Source organism: Bombyx mori, chromosome 26 (assembly GCF_030269925.1).
Source record: "Bombyx mori chromosome 26, ASM3026992v2".
Classification (NCBI taxonomy): domain Eukaryota; kingdom Metazoa; phylum Arthropoda; class Insecta; order Lepidoptera; family Bombycidae; genus Bombyx; species Bombyx mori.
In genome coordinates, this window is record NC_085132.1 from 5486263 (window position 1) to 5509994 (window position 23732).

The window sequence follows — 23732 nt, forward strand, 5'->3', positions numbered from 1 at the left end:
AGAAAAATATTGGTTGGCTAAACCTTGAGTTAGTCGTATCAGTTGTCTCCTCAGTAATATTCGGATCCGGGGGATCCGTTCCCGCCTCCAACTCCATACTATCTACGCTAAAGTACTAAAATATACAATTATAAACTAAACATATATACAGTTATAAACTAAAATATGCTACAATATCTACAGAATATCAAATTAAATTAATTAAAAAGGATATGAATTTTTTAATTGGCCCTCTTCTCAAGTTCCGTCCCAAATTTTTTGAAGGTTCCCGCCTCTCTCTTCAAACGTGTTTAATCTATACAACAGGCAACTTTTCTTCTCTAATGATAAGATATGTCCTCTTCTACCTCTTCTTTATTTTTTGGCTACGGCACGGTTTGTGCATTAGCCAGCGTCAAGTAATAAGATTTTTATAATTTGCCGTTTTAATTATTTACAATTTATGAATAATAAAAAACGAAGAAAACTAATCGCAGCATAACATAACATAACGAATTAAATTTACACGTCAAGACCATTACATGGATGGTTTTTTTTTTTTATAGATTCAGTATCTCTGGCCGTTTTCCAATTACAGCACAAGAGCGCATTATGCGGCATAATGCTCAACTAACCTTCAGCATAATTCGGCATTGTGCGTCACTGAGTCGCATTATGCTCTGTAATTGGAAAACTACCATTAAGTAATGGTTAATGCGCTCTAGTGCTGTAATTGGAAAACGGCCTCTGTCTGGTTTCTAAGTAAATCGTTATCTAGCCATATTACTTTACTCTTTTTATGTTACTAATCTGTGGTGACTATGGTGTTTATTTATATTAAACTTTGGTGTTTATTCAATACTCTATGCATATAAATAAAATTGGAGTGTCTGAAATAACCGCTTTTTACTACAAGCATATGAATATATATACGGTACATACACCAAAATAACATTTTTTACAATTTTTGCCTGTCAGCCTGTCTGTCTGTTTGTTCCGGCTAATCTCTGGAACATCCGACCGATTTTGACGGGACTTTCACTGATAGGTAGCTGATGATATAAGGAGTAACTTAGGTTACTTTTTTTAGACTAGCTTCGCCCCGCGGCTTCACCCGCGGTACAACAATAACCGCGGGTAAGATCGCGGGTCTCAGCTATCAATTCACTAATAAAACTTAATGTTTCCGAAGCGAAGCGAGGGCGAGTCGCTAGTCTATACTAATATTATAAAGGTGAAGAGTTTGTTTTTTTGAACGCGCTAATCACAGGAACTACTGGTCCGGTTTGAAAAAATATTTCAGTGTTGGATAGCCCATTTGTTGAGGAAGGCTATAGACTATATAACATCACGCTAAAACTAATACAGCGGTAGGCAGCGGCTTGGCTCTGCCCTGGCATTGCTGAAGTCCATGGGCGACGGTAACCACTCACCATCAGGTGGGCCGTATGCTCGTCTGCCTACAAGGGCAATAAAAAATAAATGTACCAATAAAGAATGTTTCAAAATCGGGTTTTTTTCCCTTTTGAGAGCTTCCGCTGCGTGCGCTGTAAAAACGGTTAAAGTTTCGCTAAAATAATGTATGACAGAATTGTTCCTCTTTAAAAGATCTAAAAAAAAGTTCGCGCCAGCATATGTCTATATGTTAAGGTTGGCTCACTATAACGTTTTTTATGCTAACCAATTTTTTTCTAAAATAAAGCATTATTTGTGAACTATTCCACGCGGACAAAGTCGCGAGCAAAAGCTAGTATGTATATAATTTCAATTTTTGGCGGGAACGCGAGGAGTGAAGTTGTGTGATTTGTTTTATTTTGCCTATTTAGTGTTTCTTCAGGTTTAAATTTATTTATTTATTTATTTATGTACACACAAAAAAGAAGACATAGTATAGAGTAATAGGAGTGTACAAAGGCACTGCTTATTTCTTTAAGAAATCTCTTCCAGCAGACCTGCGAGAGGATTATGAGAATAATAATTAAAAGTGATGAGTGTGTGTAGAACAGCTAAAATAACAAATACAATATGAGAATTATAGTAATGTACATACACATATCAAATATTGTTAAACTTGAATACAAAATATTATAAGTAACACAGTATATACAAAGAGTATAGAACAATGATCATTCGGATGATGAGAGATAGAATTGTTTGACCTCGTATTTAAAAACAGAAACAGACTTGCAAACTCAAATGTCAGCCGGCAATGAATTCCACAGTCTGACCGCGTGTACAGTAAAGGAGTGAGAATTGAAATTGATTTTGTGGGATGGGAATAACAAGACAGAATGTTGGTTGGATCTGTAGGGAGCATCAGGAGGGCGAATGAAAGAGAATCGCTCACGTAAATATAAGGGAGAAGTGAGCTTATGCAGGATATTGAATAGGATACATAATATTCGAGTATTCCTACGAAGGCGTATAGGGAGCCATTTAAGTTCTTTGCGAAAATGAGAAACATGATCGAATTTTCTGAGATTGTATATAAAACGGATACACAGAATTTGTAACTTCTCAAGTTTATTTGAGAGCTCCTCAGTGGCATCCAAGTAGCAGACACCGGCGTAATCAATTATGGGTAGAATGAGAGCTTGGACGAGAGATATTTTTGTATGCTGGGGTAAGAAGCCCTGCAGACATCTCAACGAGTGCAAGGCGAAGTGCACATTCCTACTAATCTCAGCAACGTGAGAACTTCACGAAAGATGTCGATCTACAATAACACCCAGGTTTTAACTGAATCGGTTAGAGTTATTTGAGTCCCATCCAAATAAATTGGGGGGAGTATAGGATCGCTGAGTCTACTGCGCGATTATTTACCCCCTATAATGACAGCCTGTGATTTTCCCGGATTAATGTGCAGACCATAGGTTTTTGCCCATTCACTGATAGACTTCAGGTCACTGTTCATCGCAGGAATAGCCGATTCAACGTCAGGCTCCGAGAAGACGCGATATAGCTGGAGATCGTCTGCGTAGAAGTGGAATTTCGAAGATATAAGATAAGCCTAGTGACAGTTTATAAACACTGAAAACAGAAGAGGAAAAAGAACACCACCTTGGGGAGCGCCCGCACTGACGTTCTGCCAGTCCGAGTAAGTCTCGTCAAGACGGACACATTGCGAGCGCCCCCGAAGGTAACTATCAAACCAGTTAATAGCAGACGAGAAGATACTGTTTGATTTGGGTATTTCGAGCAGAATTAAATGTGTAATAACGGTGGTTTATTAACTGTTTAGTATCTCTGAAAGTGCACAAATGTGGGAAAATGAAACAAAGCCGTTGAACGTAGCTTTTCGGGATCCTCCTAGAACTCCACTGAAAAAGTCTCAGTAAATAACTACCATTTTACTGAGATTATATTCATCCCATATCATCTCATCTCATCTCATTTTATTTCATACCATGTTTCATATTAAATCAACTTCATTTCATTTCACTTTATATTATCACTAGCGACCCGCCCTCGCTTTGCTTCGGAAACATTAAAACACACATGAAACCAAAGAATAAAAATAAAAAAAAGAATAAAAAAAGTAGCCTATGTTCATCAGGGACAATGTCGGCTTCTAATGGAAAAAGAATTTTTCAAATCGGTCCAGTAGTTTCGGAGCCTATTCGAAACAAACAAACAAACAAATCTTTCCTCTTTATAATATTAGTATAGATTTGTCATAAAAAAAAATTTAAATATAATATAAAAGGCTGGCCAGTGATGGGGAAACTGCCATAGGTAAATATGGTGTATGTTTAACTGCAATCGTATAAAAAATTAACAATTTAATAAGTGTAATATGTAATCTATGGTTTTTAGTCTATCTATAGATAGTTCTTTCCTCGAACAATAGTGAATTTATCGAAATATGAATACCCCCATTTGTTTTTCAAAATACTTTGTGGACAAATACAATCTGCGGTCGTTTGACAATGTTTTGAAATCAAAAGTTTTCAGTTATGACGATTCCACTTTTTGTTTATATTTGTTGAAAAGTGAAACGTCGATTTCTAGCTTAACAAAGGAACTCATTCAAATCTTTTCACTAATGAAATCTAATCTAAAAAGCAAATGCAAAGAAGATTTTACACAGTATTTTAATCAGCTGACTCAAAAAGTCGGTTTAGAAGAAGTCGATAAAGAATTTATTTTTAAATGTTCTTATCAAGCTCTTTGTGATATCGTACCATTTAATTTCTTTGGAAATTATGAAAATAAAAAGTTATTTCGATGTATGGTACACGACATAATTTTTAGTATGAAAATGCAACATTTACTACCCGAAAAATATTTGAAAACATGGGATTTCGACATTTTGCCTTGGAGAAACATATCATATACTATTCTGCATAAAATTTTGTTATGGTTATTAACAGCAATTTTACCTTCCATAATATGTTTAACTTTTTATGTAACAACATGTAAATTAGATTCAGATGAAAACAAACTTATTTACTTCTGGAAAAGTCAGTGGCAAAGTTTCTGTGATAAGAAAATTTCAAAGATGTTGTTCAGTAATGTAATGGAAAAATTTGAACCTTATTGTTTAGGAAAAAAAATAAAACGAAACCTTCCCATTGCGAAAAGACTGGATTTAAAGAAATTGATAAAAGAAGTTCCCAAATTACATCTAGTTTTGAAACCAAATTATGATTGTAGACCCATTGTAAAATACAGAAATGATGAGTTAAACAAGAGACAAAAATATAGAATAAAAGAGAAGCTTCAACTTCTAAAACTACTCACTGGAAACCAACAACACAAAATTGAAACTGCATATCCAAAATTGCACTCAAAGTGGTTAGAGTTAAATAAACCTAAGCTATATTTTATTAAGACTGATTTGAGTGATGCTTTTGGCTCTATAAATACCGATAAAATGATGAAAATTCTGCATGAAAACTATTTGAATTATCATAAAACAGAAAGCAATATGGTTTTAAAGAAAAGAGTGTCAGAGCAATTTAGAAATTTAGTAGCTGAATTAAGAAAACCGTTGCTTGTGCGATTTGGTTCTACAATATTTAGATGGAAAGAAGGCTTAGTACAGGGGTATAAATACTCACCAGCTTTATCAGAACTGTATTATTCATATATGGACAAAAAGTATTTGACTGAACATCTGAAAGTTGATAACCGGAAAATAAAAATGTTTTTTAGGGTTGTGGATGACTATTTATATATAACAGACTGTTTTGATGATGCCATAGCATTTTTGTCAAAAATTTCAAATTACAGAAATGTAAACTATAGTAAAACTGCTGTTAACTTTCAGCATCCAAGCATACGGTATTCAGAAGATATTACTTTCATAGGTTACAGTTATAACACAGTTACTTTAGAGGTCAGTAGAGTTAATAGTATTTTCTATGGACAGATATGTTACAAAATAAACTTCACAAGTGCTGTTGAGAACATTAGTAAATTCATTGAGAACAGAATTGGTCAGTCAGGCATTCAAATAAGTAGTCACTTATTTAATTTGCAATACAACAGTGAAGAATTAATTTGGAAACATGTATTCACTACCTTTTGTTTTTCTGGTAATAAATTTTGTACAATATTGGCTATAGCATGCTGTGAAAAAGATATGAAAAATTACTTGCCTTTGTACAAAAAGAGGGTCACCGTCAGAATCACTAATGCAATCTTAGAAAATTTAATGATGGCTAAACCAAAACTGATTGAATTTGTGTATTGTATAAATCATTTTCGGTATTTGTCATGGCTTGCTTTATATTACAATGCCCAAAAAACATGGAAATGTTCCAATTTAATACCATTAATAAAAATTGAATTAGCTAAATCAAACTGTTTGTTTGGGAAATGGCGGGAACATGCTCGTTTTATAAGCAGCAATGGAGATGTTCAAAATCATGCTATCAAAGAAATATGTAGGCGTTCAGACTTACGAGCTATTGTGAAGAAAATGGATAGATTACCATATGGATTTGAAGTTTATAATAAAAAAAAGTTCTAGTGTTTAAGAAACATTATTTTGTAATACCCATAAAAAATAAAGTTAATTGCATAAACACAAAGTACAGTACACATATTTGGACGGAATAAAGTTTAAAAATCACATTTGTCTTAAACTAATTAATATTACGTTTTACAAAGTAAATTGGATATTCTATTATTTCTGAATATTGAATTTTGAAGAAATCCTTCAGTTTTATTTGTGATGTTTTTCACTGGAATATATGGAATGGTACAAAATAAAAATCACTAGCAGCTTTTTAAATGCACTTTCACTTAATATTATGTCTGAGTTTTACTAGTACAAAAACCTACACATTATTACAAGGCAAATAATTTACCAGCAAAGCAACTTTGAACCTAATATTATCTTAAAAGTGCAACAATAAATATAACTATAGCTAGAAAATGCCCCATATGATTCTTATTAGCGTGCGATAAGAACTCGGGGTCTGGAGCCACGTAGTATGAGGCTTGAGGTGCGTCGCATGACACAATGCGTGCCGCACGTAACAGAGCCGGGCCAGCAATTATCTCTGCTGAGCGTGTATTATGTGGCAGTGGCTTCAGACGTACTGCGACATCACTGAATATCAGATCGGAATAAGGAGGCTGAGAGTAGAACATGCTGAAACTGTGGAGGAAAAAACAAGGACTTACAAAAACAAAAACAAAAAAGGATTTAGTGTAAATGAGTCGATAAATTATTTTCGTAATTCATAACTACATATAGATTTTGATGAAAGCCGATTGATGCCTCCAATGAACACGACACTAACTCCAAATTCTTAGGTTTACAGGAGGAGCGTTTAAACGAAAAAAGTTGATAAAATCTTTATTATTGCAGATATATTTATGGTTTTTTTTTGTGTAACTAGCTGATTTACTCTTGCTTCGAACCCCATCAATAATGATTTGTAATACTTTTAAAATAGTGAAGCGCTTTGCGTAAAATCGAAAATTTCAAAATTTTGAGTTATAGTCGGATTTTTAATTAGACGAAGCCAGCTGACAGTAGCTAATGTCACTTTGTGAAATAATGTTGCTATATTTAAAGTAATAGTGATGCGTTCAGTTCTCGTTCAATCACATAAATGAACAATGAGTGTGAAGAGTTAATCATTAATTTCAAACTATAAAAGAATATTATTTATATTTTACAATAAAATTGTATTAAAGTGATCCAATATAATAATATGTTACTAGTAGTATGTAACTACAATCAGTTTTTTTTATTTTCATTACCTATGTACCTATAATTGTTATATTTTATACATCTATAGTTTCAACTATATGATGCATTGGAAATAGGACAGTCTTACAAGCTTCCTCGCAATGTTTTTCTTAATGTTTAAAACACTCGGTATTCAGTACAGGTAGATACCATAGGAACATAATGTTTCGTCGAAAACTCGTTGGTATGTACAAAGCACGGCTAAAATTCGAACCCCGTGCCCGATATCGGCAGTTTGGCACACTGACTATTCACTAGACAATCGAGGCAATTTCATTAATTCAGGAGTTTTTTCAATCGTTCACTTTGTCACAACACTATTTTTATTTCATTAAAAACTGACAACACAGTAAACGTCAGTTTACTTCGTCTAATAAAAAATCCGACTATAGAGTAGTGTTCATTGGAGGCATCGAGATATTTTCAAGAAAAATATTGCTGTTTACACTATGCATTTACAAGTTATGTACAAACTGAACACACTATTTAATGTTTACCTGAATTCATCAGAAGTGACAGCCCCGTAGAATTGTAGAGCGTATACCATTAAATTCGAAAAAGCGTCGAGTTCTGTATGATTCGCCCGCCCCATCAGGACCGATCCTGGGACCTTGCCGAGGTTACAGTGTCTGTACTCGTGCATTTTGGCGCGGGTGCCTGAGTAAGATTATAATTTCATGTTTGTAATTTTAAAGAATAAAGCTTATTATATTTTTGTTTTATTAATCGTCCCATTGATACTGAATCATATTTAGTTATGCAATTTTGCGATTATGCCGGTTATTTCATTTGACACAATTTTTTTTAAACAAACTCCAACTTCTTTTTAAGCAATATCAATATAAAAAAATCCAGTTTAGTACATGTCATAAGTCAGCGTAATAACTGACGGGAGAGCGTTTTGTTAGCTTGTATAGGATGGAATGTTTCATCGCCCTTTTTATGTATGCGTTGGGATTTTGAAGTTTTTTTTTGGTCGAGAGGAAATCGCCTGACTTCGCCTACGCGTTGGCGGTAGGCCGATTAACAACATGCGTTCGAGACAGTTGAATACTTCGCTGCACGGAATAGATAAATAAGGTTGGAATGGTAATGTAGGCGGGGCAAGCGTGCCACAGTTATGATAGAACAAACATAACTCGACCGATTCTTTCATTCACCGCGTTTAGTGCGCTTCGGACTACTTGGCGAACAGATCTCCGCTTTATAGTGCCGTGTTGTGCAATTATAACTTGTAAAACAAAAAATCAGACCTCAAGTATAGAGCGAGGAGGTATATCTTTCGATCGGTAAGTCGAAATTACCATTTAATTACAATATTATTTGTCTAAAACATAAAAATATACTGAGCATTATGAAATTCCAAACATTAACAATATTATTGCAGCAAGTTATAAATAGCATACATTGCGCGATGTGTACTCGCCCAATGAACGCAATGACCAAGTCAGCTTCCAATGTACTACATGCATTGCGTTCTCTACACTTCAATCTTTGAAATTTCGGCCTTTGCCCTGATTGGCCGTGCAGTTTGTCGATAGTGAGGTGACCATGTGGTAAAATCATCGACAGAATTCTCGACTATATTTACATTTGACATGGATAATTTTTGCATTATTTTATATTTAATTAATGATACCTAGTATATTCTTAGTGAGACGTATTTTGAGTAAAATAAATATGTATTATTATTATTGAATTATTATCATTGAATTAAAGTGAAGGTATAATATAAAGGGACATGTGACATGAAGACCTCTAATTTACGGGTATTTACTATATTGTCTAAGATGTATTAAAATCTAAGTAAAATGCTATTTGACTTATGCAGTAAATTAAAAATTTTAGGTTTCCTAAAGAACCTAACGCCAGGGAACAATGGATTGACGTGACAGGTAGAGGAAACTGGAGACAAAGACGAGTACTATTTACTCTAAACATTTTACTGAAAATGATTTTATCATAAAAAAAATCAGAATACACTTAGTTTTGAAAAATTCATTCGCAATTAATAGCAAGCGCCAACTGCTTAACAAATACGTTTTATTCCAGCGACAGTGACTATTTGTAATTAATAAAAGTAAAATAGTTTTTTTTTTCAATATTTATTTCATGTTTCATTTTCTCCATTCATTCATCAGATAATTTATCGATAAAGAATATCGATTTTATCAAGCACTAGCGTGTATGAACATTTTTATTGCCTTTTTGCGTGTGTGAGTGTGTAGGCCTACGGGTGTTTTGTGCTAGTTTGCGAACGAATATCTGTCCTGAGATTTATGTGTGGGTGTTTTTGTTGTGTGCGAAATACTTGTAATCACAGTGTGTGTATGTGTAGAAATTAAAATAGTGGGGATGAAGCGGCGACACTGGTTCTAATACAAAATTAGAGCAAAGGCCTTTCCAACCTTATTTATCTATTCCGTGCTTCGCTGGGTCAGAAATTGCCTAGGTCAGGGAGTGCAGTCATCCGTCATCCAGTTGCTCCACCCCCCCCCCCACTCATTATAAGGAGGGTAACCGAAACCTTTCAGCACTACAGCCGCGACCCTCGATAGCAACTATCCGGTACCAAATTGTATGATGAGGACACGATACCGCCCATAATCGTTTCAACTCAGTTACGGTTGATGTCTATGGACTCTGATAAACAAATACAATGCAAAGTGGGCAATGGGCTTCAAGTCATTTTACTGCTGATAGGACCTCTTGTGAGTCCGCGCGGGTAGGTACCACCACCCCGCCTCTTTCTGCCGTGAAGCAGTAATGCGTTTCGGTCCGAAGGGTGGGGCAGCCGTTGTAACTATACTTGAGACCTTAGAACTAGGGTGGGTGGCGCATTTACGTTAACACCAGGTGGGCTGTGAGCTCGTTGACCCATCTAAGCAATAAAAAAAAAGTCTCAATTGTAACGCCCCGGGGTCCTCGCATGCTATTGTCAGTAGTATATCTGCCGTACCGTCTGGACATAGAAGCTGCAGGTCGTCGGGCAAGAGGTCGCGCGCCCAGAACTCGCGGCGTCGTCCGGCGGACACCTCTGCGGGCGCGGTGTGGCGGACGAAGGCCACGTCCCCGCCCCCCTCCACCATGCACCGCACCGCGCCCACGTGACCGAAGTACTGCTCGCTCGCGTCGCGCCGACAACGTCTGAACCAAAATAAAGCCCATAGCTCATTTATAACTCATCAATAGATTATCTATCTTCTATCTATATATATATAAAAATGAATTGCTGTTCGTTAGTTTCGCTAAAACTCGAGAACGGCTGGACCGATTTGGATGATTTTGGTCTTGAATTATTTGTGGAATTTCAGAGAATGTTTAAAAGGTAGATAAATATGAAAATGCTCGGAATTAAATAAAAATATTCTGACGGATTCCTTTTGTTTGTTTTATGTTTATTTTATACAAAAGTTTAGGTCTTTTATTTATCGTTTGAGGCACTACGAAGTCTGCCGGGTCAGCTAGTCTTAATTAAAAAAGAAGCCTATTTTGTCGAACATCGCATATTGTCGAATAATACTTTGCGCATTTTTGAATCAAACACTGCATAGTTCCAGCAGGATTATGCATTTTTGTAACACTTTTGCCAGAATTAGAGACATTATAGTTATATAATTACTCTATAACCATTTAACTGACTACAGACACGTCGTGTGCTCTATGACAAGTCCTCTAGACGAGGTTTCAGCGAAGTACTCAGAGGTAGGCCCTGGGTTTTCCTAGCGAAGAACCCAGATATAACTTAACTTTTTGCTTACCTGAAAGAGGCACCATGACATAAGTGACAGAGGTTGTCGTAAGGCAAGCTGCCCGAGTCCACGTATTCAGAGCTCAACGCTCCGGGTGCGCAGGACTTGGTCCAGTACTCGGCTGCTGCGTGGGCCCCGTTGCAACCGTACGGCCTGATCGCGAATTTTATTTTAATAAGTACAGTTTAGAAAATTAGAAATGCCGAGTTTTAATAGGCTATCACAAATACAAAATAAATAAATTAGGTATAAAACCTTATATAGGAAATCATCCAAGTGAAGCTAATAAAGATATTACTTTCTCTAGTTCTCATGGCAGGGGGAATTTTAGTTTGGGGACAGATGACAGTGTGTGATCTTCCCCAATTGTTATTATTATAATCTATATTTATATAAAAAAAGATATTAAATATACAATTTTTTCAAAATACTATGTAAGATTATTATTATTAAAAAAGAAAACCTGGTATATTATTTTGCTGGTTCAGCTTAAACCAGGTTTTATTTGGGAAACGTTAGTAGTGTAGACCTTGTAATTCAATACCTAACTATAATATGTTACGTGACGTGAAAAATATTTTTTTCTTTTTACCTGATCCATCCGTTAGACAGCAGATAAGCCAGCGGATATAGCCAGCCGGCGGCCATGCCTATGCCGGTGTGGCACGTGTTCTTGGCGCGCAGATACGTCAGATCCGTATCCGGGTCCTGTTCTTTGGCGACGGCCACCGCGTAGTACCAGCTATCGCCGCTTGAGTATACCTGTTATCATTCCTTTATTTATTGAATACATCGATGAGGATACGGTAGAGACAGAGGTAGACCTAAGAACGAATGTACTACGTGAAAGACGATATGTGTAAGAGGGGAGTGAGCGAAGAAATGGTATATGATAGAGGAGTATGGAAGGAGAAAGCATGTTGCGCCGACCCCAGGTGACTGGGAGAAAGACAGGAGAATGATGGTCGGTGAGGAAACGTTAAAGTGCTTTCACCGCGAGGGTGAATTTTTTCGGTAGAACGAAAATCCGAATGTTATTGTTCGGAACTTGTATACATACGCAATCTTATTTTGAGCGTCTTATTATGTCGTCAGCGCGATTACACGACATATCTCGATCCTTCTGCTGTATGGTAGGTATCGGTACTCCGCCATTCACATTGAGACATAGAGGTCGGTTAAGTCTCGTTTTTTTATTTTTTTTTATTGCCCATGTAGGCAGACGATCATACGGCCCACCTGATGGTGAGTGATTACCGTCGCCCATGGACTTCAGCAACTTATGAAAGGCCTGGTTCGCGACATAGGGAGCATGACGTCACGAATCTGCTCCGTTCCGAGTAGTCGGCGGCGGTTACCTCTTGCATGAAGGGCACGAGGCGGTCGTGCTGCGCGGCGTGCAGCATGTCGCCGGCGTCGAACAGCGCGAAGTCGCAGGAGCCGGCGGCGATGGCGCGCGCGCAGTGCCGCGAGCTGTGTGCGCGCCAGCAGCTCAGCTCGGGGGACAGCGACGCCGCCTTCAGCGCTCTCTGCCGACAAGTGATTTTATGACTTTGGGGATGCTTAAACGACAAAGGGAGGATCTTAGATTAGACCGAGGGTCCGAACGATGTTTTTTTTTTTTTTTAATTTATACTTCTTTAGGCCCGTTATGAAAAATTGATGAGAGTGAAATTTTACGATGCGCACGCACCGTGTCTCAAAATTGACAGAAATGAAGTTGCCCACTAAATCGCTCATTACAATACGACCGACGTAACTTGGCGAGTCTGAACATAGCCGCAGGTGAACTTTCGCACATGTACACTCGTAAAAAAAAGTGTTATTAGCATTCATTTTTTAGTAATATAAATGACAAAATTATTACTTAATATAATTCATACTAAATATTATTAAATTATTAACGTTAAATATTTATTGTTAATTATTCAATTATTAAAAAAAAAAAAAAAAAGTATAACTTCTTACGCGCGTACGTAAGTACACGCACCCTTTTTTTTCCTACCTAAGCTGATAGCCTTAAGAGGCTATATCAGCGTCGCTTTAAATAGTAGGTGAGCTCACGGGGCTCAAACCTGATGACGTTGCTAACACGATTCCTAGCAAGAGCCGTGCTTCGCAGAATCTACCACCTGATCGGAAACGCGACCCACTGAGAAGATCCGGCGCGAAACTCAGTGGGCTACTCCGAATGTTGTTCGGAAATTGTATATGTGCAAGCTTTTCTTGAAAAGGTCGTAAGCGAGTTTCAGGCATCTGTCAAATATCTTGCGTTGTATGATGGCTACCGCCACATGACCTGGTAACTAAGACCTTTAAATGATGTCTTATTTTAATTTTTAATGTTATTTTTATGAAAAAAAGAGAATATGGAGTGAAACGAAATGAAGATGATTAATTAAACAAGTGAGATGAAATTCAATGAAATGAGATGAGATGATATGGGATGAAATATAATCTCAGTAAAATGGTGGTCATTTACGGCTCCGGCACGGTTTGTGCGTTAGCCAGCTTCGAGTAATAAGATTTTTATAATTAGCTGGTTTTAATTATTTACAGTTTATGAATAATATAAAACGAACGATACCCAAATTAATCAGCTGAGATGAAATTAAATGAAGTGAGATGAGATGATATGGGATGAAATAATATAAGCTCAGTAATTTTTTATTTTTTTTTTAAACTGTTCTTTATTTTCTAAAATATATTATAATTTTCGTTTATTAACAAAAAGTCAAATGGTGGTCATTTATTGAGATTTTTCAGTGGACTTTTTGGAGTAGACTCGTAATCCGAGAAGTTACGTCCAGCGACTTTGTTTCATTTTTCCACATTTCTGCACTTTCACGGATAATTAACAGTTAATAAACCACCGTTATTACACATTTAAACCTGAAGAAACACTAAATAGACAAAATAAAACAAATCACACCACTTCACTCCTCGCGTTCCCGCCAAAAAGTTGGGGACTAGTGATGACTGAAGTGTTTCCAGATTAGTTGTACCATGACATGGGGTAAATTGGGATTCTGGGGTAAATTGGGACAAACCTGCGGAAGATTCTCAAAGTACTTGTAGCACGGAATCTACCTAATTTTCTTTAAGGTAATGTTTATCAATGTATAGAAGAAAAACCAAGTTAACTATGGAAGTACTAAACATGAGTTTAGTTGGTCCCAAAAATTCGTCAAATTAAATTTAAAATAGTGGTTGAAAAGTGCGTTTTAAAACAGCTTAAATAACTTTTAAAAAAAGTAATATTATCGTTGTTTTTTCAATAAGATCACAGTTTATATAAGTTTTTAATACACCTGGAAATACCACAACAAACGGTAAGTTGCAATATTCTTATTTTAAATACAATATTTCGACAAAATAAAAAATGTATATTTTTTCCTTTCTTTTTGGGGAAAATTGGGACGTATGTAGGGTAATTTGGAACAAGACTGGAAAAATTAGGGACGAGAAAACACAAAATTGGAACGCCAAAAGACAAAATAGGGATGGCTTGTTAGGGTTGTCACTGATATCTTATAATAGATTTTTTAGCCTATACTATCACTTAATTGCGTGATGTAAAGAAGATTAATGTGTTTATCAGTTAGTTTATGTAAGTATTATAGGTAAAAGAAAAGTATATATATAATTACTTTTTTCGCGACATTTACCTTGTAATATCTGCACGGTCGTATGTTCTTTATAGCAATAAAAAAATTAAAAGTTAAAAGAACTCAAACGAATCAAAACTTTTGTTATTTCAGAATCTATTCACGCGTCGAATCATGATTTTGTTAACATTCACAACGAACACACACAAATAAAATCAGGCCTCAGATTTTAAATGTAACATTAATTAAAAATCCGAGATATCCAATTATGAGTGAGTGAATTAATTGAGTTTAGTTATTTAGCTTAGAAAGAATTTCTTTTATTTTTGTTATTATTGGCAGTAATCAGATAAAGCTGTTTTTTTATCTTATTCACCTGATATCTTACTCTTGCCCAAAGATCATTTTGAAAATGTTGATTAAATAAAATTGTATTAATGCATTTCCAGTCCTTTTGTTTTCTATTTTTTATTCTATTTTATGATTTTGTTTCAGAGTTGTGATTTTTAAGGAAATTAAATAATAATTTTCTAAAATATAACATGCACATACTTTTTTTGATCATTGTATTGTTGATTATCATTCACGTCACATCGCTTCGGAATAGAAACCAACTTAATTTACACTATGTTGTGTATTGTGCTTAAATTATGGATTGTATTCATCATTTCGGTCCATATAAATAATTATATGGCACCTACCTATATATCGCAGTACTGCGAGTTGACAACCCTTACAAATATCCCAATTTAACCCTTAACCGTGTCAATTTACCCCGGACGCTAGGTAAATTGGGACGGCCATTATTTTACCGATCATTTCTTTAAAATGAATAATTAAAATAATGTAACGGTTTTTATCACCTAGGTACGTTCAAGACTCAACTTATTTCTTTGGTTGAGCAGTGACTATTTAATTGGAACTATTTTAAAATTCAATCTGAAGGTCGATTTTGTCCCTATTTACCCCATTGTACGGTACTTTATTTCTACAAGTTTAATCGTAAGTCGTCTACGCTTTTAGTGATGGGTTGATTGGTTTTTGTGTTGAGTATAGCGCGGTCGTATTTCTATACACGCTAATACCATACCCAGTTGTGTTTTGTATAGATCTTCCCTTTTTTTTTCTTCATCGTCCCCTCGCTGCTGAGGATCACGACCACATGTGTTCGATCATGGGTGGCATGGACCACTTATTTAATTGGGTCAGGCACTACGAAAAGATACCGTGGACAAACGGAGGAATAAAAAAAAAACTTCTTACCCTCATCTTTACGCATTTGTCCATTTCTGGGTCACTAGTCACACATAGGGCTGCGCGTTTCACCGGGCAATCTCTAATGCCCATAACCGCCTTCTCGGCCTGGTCGCCAACATACTTGTTGTTCAATATGTGTTTAGCTGCCTGTTCGCTCTCCGACAATATTATGAAGTTTATCGTTGAGTCCTGCAAGGAAAGGCTTTTTTAGGAAGAAGAAAGAAAATATGTCTGCAGCGCAGGTCTACGCGATTTATTATTATAAGTATCTCATTCTATCGCAAGCTAAATCCTATAAGTGTATATGTTTGTCTCTTTTCATGCATTCCATTGAATTTGAATCGGTAGTAGGACGTCTTGTACCCACTCGGGTAAGTACCACCGCTCTGCCCATTTCTGCCGTGAAGCAGTTTTCGGTTTGAAGGGTGGGGCAGCCATTGTACTAAAAATTTTTTGATTCTAGAACTCAAGTCTCTGGGCTCCGGAAACCACTTAACAACAGGTGGGCCGTGAGCTCGTCCACCCATCTAAGTAATACAAAATAAATATATATATGTAGTTCCTGTAAAAGTGAAACCTTAAGAAGTATTCTAATCTTATTCTATCAGATAATGAATCCTATACGTGTTTTGTCACTTTTTAGTGTCGCTTTGAAGTATTTTATAGCTTTTGTAGGCAGGCGAGCATACAGCTCACCTGATGGCTAATGGTTACCGTCGCTCATCGACGTCAGCAAGGCCACGAGCAGCGCCAAGCCGCTGTTATTTTGTTTGAAAAGACTATTCTGGATAGGATTTATGTAAAATCCGTTCATATAACTTTGCTTCTTGCGTTTCTTGCCAGAGAGACTATGCTAGTATCGATTAATACCTGTAGTAGTAAGTCGGTTGTCTCATTCGACGAGAACAATTGAAATGGTAATTCAATAGGTCTTCCTGTGTCATCGGTCCGCTGTTGGTATGGAGGCAATGTGCTGACCCTGTTAATTAATAATTTAGCTTTACTACTTGGGCAATGAATGCTACCCATTGAGGCACGAAGTGGACTATCCAACTCGGACTGGAATAACTGTGGTCCTATCATTAAGCCGGTATGTATTATTGTTATGTGTTACAAAGGTGATAGGTACTTTAAGGACTAATTTTGGTCTGATCAGATGGTGTTAGATGAATGGTGCAGTTGGTGTTCGGTGGTTATTGTGCACCTTGACACATGACGTCTAAGTGTCAATTGTACTGTATAGAGTCTGTCAGGAACATAATAATGATTTACAACTTAAGTAAACAGGATAGATTATACTGGTGGTAGGACCTCTGGTGAGTCCGCGCGGGTGGGTACCACCGCCCTGCCTATTTCTGCCGTGAAGCAGTAATGCGTTTCGGTTTGAAGGGTGGGGTAGCCGTTGTAACTAAAACATGAGACCTTAGAACTTATATCTCAAGGTTGTAGATGTCTATGGGCTCCAGTAACCACTTAACACCAGGTGGGCTGTGAGCTCGTCCACTCATCTAAGCAATAAAAAAAAATACCAAATTCCAACTAAAACTAAAAAAAAATTATTGCCATGTATTGTGTTATTCTCTGACAGCGTATTCGAAATCTAAAGGCATTTATGGAAGTTGTGCCCGATCGAACTTACATTTAAAATTCGCCTATAACATGAGTCGTCTATTATCAAAGGTGGCAATCTGTGCATTTGGACAAAAAAAAATTATTGATATGTCAATACAGATTGATTTGAAGTTAATCGTCTCCTTCAAAGAATACGGTTCAAAACCTGCATTAAATAAAGGTTAACTTAACCTGTTATTTATCTAAGATGTCGTTCAGAAGAGTTTTGTGACTGCCAATGGAATACAAAGTCAATAATTCGTTTTTCTGATTTACCAATAATTGTTCAAAAGTCACATTGCCGGCTTTGATAATAGTCGACTCACATAACCTCTCGATCTGAATGATATATTAAAAAGTAATTTATTTACCGAATATCGCTCTCGGTTTCTCTGTTATCGTAATATCGATCCTTGTTAAAATTATAATTATCGTATGAAAATCTGTTTGGTTCCGTAGATGACGATAGAATATTCCCGAATTTGTCCTTCGGCTGGTACACCGTGGCGTTGTACATTTTGTTGAATCGGTTCGGCTCCCCGTACAGTTGGACGATGCGCTGTAGGAAGTTTTGATACCTGGGAAAAAAGTTTTCATAACAGATTAACACTTTTAAAGGTCACTGCGGGTCGCACACAAATCAAAACTTCCGTATGCATCGAATAAAATTATATAGAAATTCAAACATATTAACTGTTTTTAGTCATGAATATCACTAACATATTATCAGAGAACCGACAAATTGTACCTAAACATATATTTTTTACAATAAATACATTACTAGGATTTTTTTTCTTCTTTTTCTTGCAATCAGTCAGCTAGACTATGAGCAGATGTGTTGAAAGCTGTTAGGCGGTCAGAGCAAAATCTCCATCGAGACTGCTCCACTTGGTCAATCGTGTCTATCGACTTAGGATTTGTCGCCTTTTAAGCCTATTTATTAGGTCCAGTGTGGTTAGTTGCGTGGCAAGCTTATTAGAAGGCATTTCTAGCCTTTTTCTGTATTTCATACTCCAGGTCCTGATCTCCTAAACATAGAAATAGCATTCCTAATATTATGTAACTATTAAATGAGTTAAAGCACCTTCTCTTCTGTTCAGGAGTGGCAGCGCTCGTTGTAACGATAGCATCAGCGGGAACTTTGCCCCAGTTACAATGTTCCCACTCCGTGACCGGCCTCCGGGATCCGTCTCGGCATATCAACTCGAACTGATCCTCGGTTATGCCGCCAAGTATCTTATGAGAGAGCAGGGCGTGCTGTATAGTGGTGTCACGTACGAAGGCAATATCCCCAGAGTTGTTAGCTACGAGACATTTCAAGGCTCCCTCATATCCGGCGAACGGGTCGGCTAGTGTGCATCGAATACCGGCACCGCCATAGCATAGTTTGCATAGCCTGCGAAAATAAAATTATAATGATCAGAAATACACTTTTATTGGTCTAGAAAAGCGATACGCAAACGTTTTTTTTTTACGTTTCCTTCCGTAGAGAGATAAGTTTGGGCGAGCTTTAGATAGGGACAGAGTGGTGTGTTATGAGCAGTGACATGGACTAAAAAATGATGATCCCAACAATCTCCTGGCAGCCCCTACAGCATTCAAAGTTTGTAAAGCATTTAGGTATCTATACTAATATTATAAAGAGGAAAGATTTGTTTGTTTGTTTGTTTCGAATAGGAATAGAAAGTACTGGACCGATTTGAAAAATTCTTTTTCCATTAGAAGCTGACATTGTCCCTGATGAACATAGGCTACTTTTTTTAATTTTTTTTAAATAATTTTTTTTTGGTTTCATGTGTGTTTTAATGTTTCCGAAGCGAAGCGAGGGCGGGTCGCTAGTACAATATAATAAAGTTGTCAGTTTAATTCGACCAATGGTTCAAAAGATAAAAATTACTGTCACCAGCACCACTTTTATATAGATAAATTATTTCCACTGTGATATCTATCCATTTTAAACACACAAATTTTAAAATAATAAATAAATTAACCAATGTAAAATTTTAAGTCTAAATCAATGGGGGGGAGATTTGTAAAAGAAAAAAAAAACTAACTAAAATGTAGATCAGACTTATGCTTCTGCTTTTAATGTACCGCTTATAAAAATAAACCACTTACTTATCGGAATTATCCCCAATCGGGTTATAGAGGTCCTTTAATGAGTTTGGCGCGCAAGATTCTCCAAAGTATTCGGTTGCTGATTTGACGTGATTGTTGCAATCAGTGACCTTCAGTCCACCTTCTTGCATTAACTGTGAAGTTTATTAGATGTATAATATTTTAAGTACAATATTAATTTTGGCAATTTAGTTTAGGTTGATTCAAATTAAACTCATTAAGATACAGCTCAATGTATAGAGGTCTTCTGTCATCTATGCTTATAAAATATATTTCGAACTCGTCCATAACAACGAGCGAATTGACCCATAAGCAAAACCCACTGGGTTTCTCACCGGATCTTCTCAGTGGGTCGCGACTCCGATCTGATGGTAGATGCTGCGAATCACTGCTCTTGCTAGGGCTAGTGTTGAAAAATTCTCTCAGGTTGAGCCCCTGAGCTGACCTGCCTGTCAGCGCGTTGCCAGTTAGGCTAGCAGCGAATAGGTAGGTAAAAAAAAGGCTAGTTAAATCTTTCAGTAAAAAAAACGCTACTTACTACATGTATCGGCATTACCCATCCTGCCAATGAACCGACACTGGGAAAGCAGGCTTTTGCTCCTCGCATGGCCTGAAGACCATACCCCGGCTGAATATTTGGTAGTCCTCCTTTACGAACTACAGCAACAGAATATTGGTACGGTTCTCCACGCCCATCTAACTGCAGTAAAAAAATAAGTAAGTTAATTAATGTACAAGGTGTGCTAAAAAGCGAAACATGGCTATTTTTAACGTGTTCTGTTTGAACAATGTAGATTACGTTAAAATGTAAAAAAAATCTTAGTTGTAATTAGTAAATTCATACAAAAACTAATTTACGAATTGTTTGAAATGTTCTATAATAGTCTTGAATTCATACAACAAAAATAATAATTATTACATAAAAAAATAGTTGTTCTGTTCATTTGGTATTAAGCATCAGAACGAGATGCATACAACATCAGAAAAGGGTTGGTAGAAGAATATTTTTTTTGTTTTGTACATATTACTTACTTTTTGGAAACTTTTTTTCCATCTACACACCTATTCTAATAGAACACTATATCATTTTTGGTATGACCCTTTGTGGGACAAACTGTATAGAACTATATAATTCGAAGTAATGAAACTGATAATATTCGATATTATTTGTCTATGACCTCTGCACTAACAGGTAGGCCATGAGATTGTTTATCAAGTTTTCAAAAATATTCTATTCCATTTACTCATATGAAGAATATTGCAGATGATATTTAAATATTTTGGTTTTAATATTAAGAAAGATTTAACTCTCCAACTTACCTCTTGTAATATGGGCACAAGAGAATGATATCTGCCAGCAACATACACTTCTCCTGCATCTAAGCCAAGCAGTGTAGCCTCTTCTTGTTCTAGCCATTTCATACACTCTTCAATGTCGAATGCCTGTTGCATTTTTAAAGTAAGAGAAACTTTGTTATAACTTGAAAATTACCCTTTGAACTATACAGGTTACTTTTGCTCATCAAATAAAGTGCTAACAAACAAACATCATTTGTTGAGTGCAAAGCATAAAAACTTTTTTTTTTTTATTGCTTAGATGGATGGACGAGCTCACAGCCCACCTGGTGTTAAGTGGTTACTGGAGCCCATAGATATCTACAACGTAAATGCGCCACCCACCTCGAGATATAAGTTCTAAGGTCTCAGTATAGTTACAAAGGCTACCCCACCCTTCGAACCGAAACGCATTACTGCTTCACGGCGGAAATAGGCGGGGTGGTGGTACCTACCCGTGCGAACTCACAAGAAGTCCTACCACCAGTGATTACGCACATTTTAATTTTGCGGGTTTGGTTTTTATTACACTATGTTATTCCTTCACCGTGGAAGTCAATCGTGAACATTTGTTGAGTACGTATTTCATTAGAAAAATCGGTACCGCCTGCGGGATTCGAACACCGGTGCATCACTACATTCGAATGCACCGGACGTCTTATCCTTTAGGCCACGACGACTTCTTTAAACTGAGTTGCAGCCATAGCTATGCAGTAGTGTACTCTGATATGTAAGGTTCCGTGTCATTTTTTCAATTTTTTGTAAATATCTATCATAACTTAGAAAATGTGTAGTTTTATGATTAGATTAATTTTATAATTATTTGCTTCAAGTAGGATTCTATTACACTAAAATAGTGTGGCCATGGTGAATTATTGTCATACAGTGCGTGTGAGGTGGAATTTAACCTAGAATCATTATACATGCATACTCAGCATACTGCCAATTCTCTAGAACATGCCATAATGCTACTGAAGGCCTCACTAGCCTATGCTTACAACTCAGATATATTCTATGATGTTTTTCAGCAATTTACAAGTGTACAAGTACTTATTCTTCTTGAGCAACCATTAATTCCCTACCAATATTTAGTTTAACTGTTGATTCATAAGAAGATTGTACTAAATAAAGAATAACTGATTTTTATAACAAGAACAGTATAAATTTACATTTGTTTATGTCACCATATAAGTAATTGTAAGAAGCTGCACAAACTACAGAGTCAATTTTAAATTACAACTAGGAGTTAAAAAAGTTTTTTCCCACTACAACTTCTACTAGAGATAAGAGTAGCAATAACAGTATAGAAGAACTATATTATTGTATAAAAAAATTCTAGCTTGCTTCACTATCACTTAATCAATCGTGAAATAAAATTGAATTAATTTCATACCTTTTTACACTGCAACTCAATATAATCATTCCCAAAAAGTCCTTTATCCTGCAAAGAACTCTTCATAAGTTTTTCACATTTTTTTTGTTCCAATGCTGATATAGTGCACCATGTTATTAGATCTTGACCTTCTTTCCTTTGGATGCTTCCTATTTTGTTAACATTTTCGCTGCCAAAGTAGTTAGCTGAAGTTTGAGCTGAAACGTTATAAACTAATGAATTGAATTGAATTCGATTGAATAAAATTTTCGATTTCTTTTATTATGAAGAATCTTTTTTTTTTCCAACAGTTTATATCTAGTTGATTACACTAAATCATAAATAAGCGTAAAGGTGCGGTTGCAGTACAAACTTACCGGTAATAAAACATAAAATTGTAAATGAAAAAATAGCTGCCATTGTATTCTCTGTACCAGATTGTTACTTTACATAATATCAAGTTCAAGTTTCACTCTAAACATATTTATTTCCGAATTTAATTTCGGTTATTAAATGTGTTTGCAAATATTTAGACACACCCAAACATTAAACTTTTTTTAAACTATTTTTTGCCCTGGTAACCTTTAGGTCAAGTCTTATTTTAATTTATATTCTTATTTTTATAAAAAATGGTAATATGAAGTGAAATGAAATAAAGTTTATTATTATGAAACATGGGATGGCACGAAATGAAATGAGTTAATGTGAGATAAAATATAATAATAATAATAATAATGTTTTTATTGCAAGTAACCATGATTCATATAAATTGTTAATAAGACTTAGACCTATGTTAGTAGTTATATTTACATCACAATGAATTACTGTCGTAACATCCCATGGGAGATGACACCACAGCGACCCATGTATACACAGCCCAGCCTGCTTGCGATCATGCTCAGGATACTGTTGGAGCTGGCCCTCACTCTGCTTACCAGAGATGCACACCTCTTACGCATGGTAGCGTAAAAACAATCTATGTGCGCGTCTGCAAACATCCCTGATGCGCTACAAAAGCGGGGCAGCACCACCAGCACCCTAAACGCGTTATTATATTGAACACGGAGAGCGTTGTACGATCTTTGAGTATATCCAGCCCACAAGCTACACGTGTAAAAGTTAGTACAGTAGGCCTTAAAGAGGGTGACCTTGACTTTAAGTGAACACCGTGCAAACCTGCGAGCTATCATGTTTGCTCTAACCGACAACGCTCTCCGCTCTCGTTCAATATCTTCATCATCTTTGAGATCAGGGGTCAACACATGGCAGAGATATTTAAATTTATAAACTCTTGTCAATGGCGTTCCGTTGAGTACTACGTGAGGTATTTTATCATGCATCCCACCCCTGGTCTCAAAGACCATGATCTCCGACTTTTTACAGTTGTACACCAAACCGTGTGATTTGGCGTATCCCTCACACAAAGAAACAAGTTGCCTTAGGCCACAGATAGACGCGCTCAGCAGCACCATATCGTCTGCGTAGCTGAT

The 23732-nt window shown here is 36.3% G+C and overlaps 2 protein-coding genes across 2 annotated transcripts; one reads left to right on the forward strand and one right to left on the reverse strand.

Annotated features, from left to right (window-relative positions):
• Window positions 1–3713: 3713 nt before the first annotated feature.
• On the forward strand, window positions 3714–6220 carry Tert (telomerase reverse transcriptase). Its single transcript, NM_001044201.1, is given in 1 exon segment — window positions 3714–6220. A coding segment is annotated over 1 exon segment (2112 nt). The 5' UTR covers window positions 3714–3844; the 3' UTR covers window positions 5957–6220.
• LOC101741531 (transferrin 2) lies at window positions 5951–23453 on the reverse strand. Its single transcript, XM_004927569.3, has 15 exons — window positions 22620–23453; window positions 22264–22460; window positions 20856–20978; window positions 20074–20235; window positions 19536–19669; window positions 18502–18813; window positions 17789–17995; window positions 16677–16785; window positions 15813–15995; window positions 12300–12470; window positions 11534–11703; window positions 10951–11094; window positions 10149–10336; window positions 7687–7846; window positions 5951–6589 (listed from the first exon to the last, which is right to left on the reverse strand). The coding sequence occupies exons 1-15, from the start codon at window positions 22660–22662 to the stop codon at window positions 6322–6324; spliced, it is 2571 nt and encodes an 856-aa protein (XP_004927626.1). The 5' UTR covers window positions 22663–23453; the 3' UTR covers window positions 5951–6321.
• Window positions 23454–23732: the final 279 nt, after the last annotated feature.

What these genes read in the sequence shown, in the direction of transcription:
- LOC101741531 (XM_004927569.3), bottom strand. Translation starts at nt 22,662, where the DNA reads ATGGCAGCTATTTTTTCATTTACAATTTTATGTTTTATTACCG. An exon ending in CTGTCTAACGGATGGATCAG is followed by an intron (nt 11,095 to 11,533) that starts GTAAAAAGAAAA and finishes ATTCGCGATCAG; the next exon opens with GCCGTACGGTTGCAACGGGG. An exon ending in TGTCATGGTGCCTCTTTCAG is followed by an intron (nt 10,337 to 10,950) that starts GTAAGCAAAAAG and finishes ATTTTGGTTCAG; the next exon opens with ACGTTGTCGGCGCGACGCGA.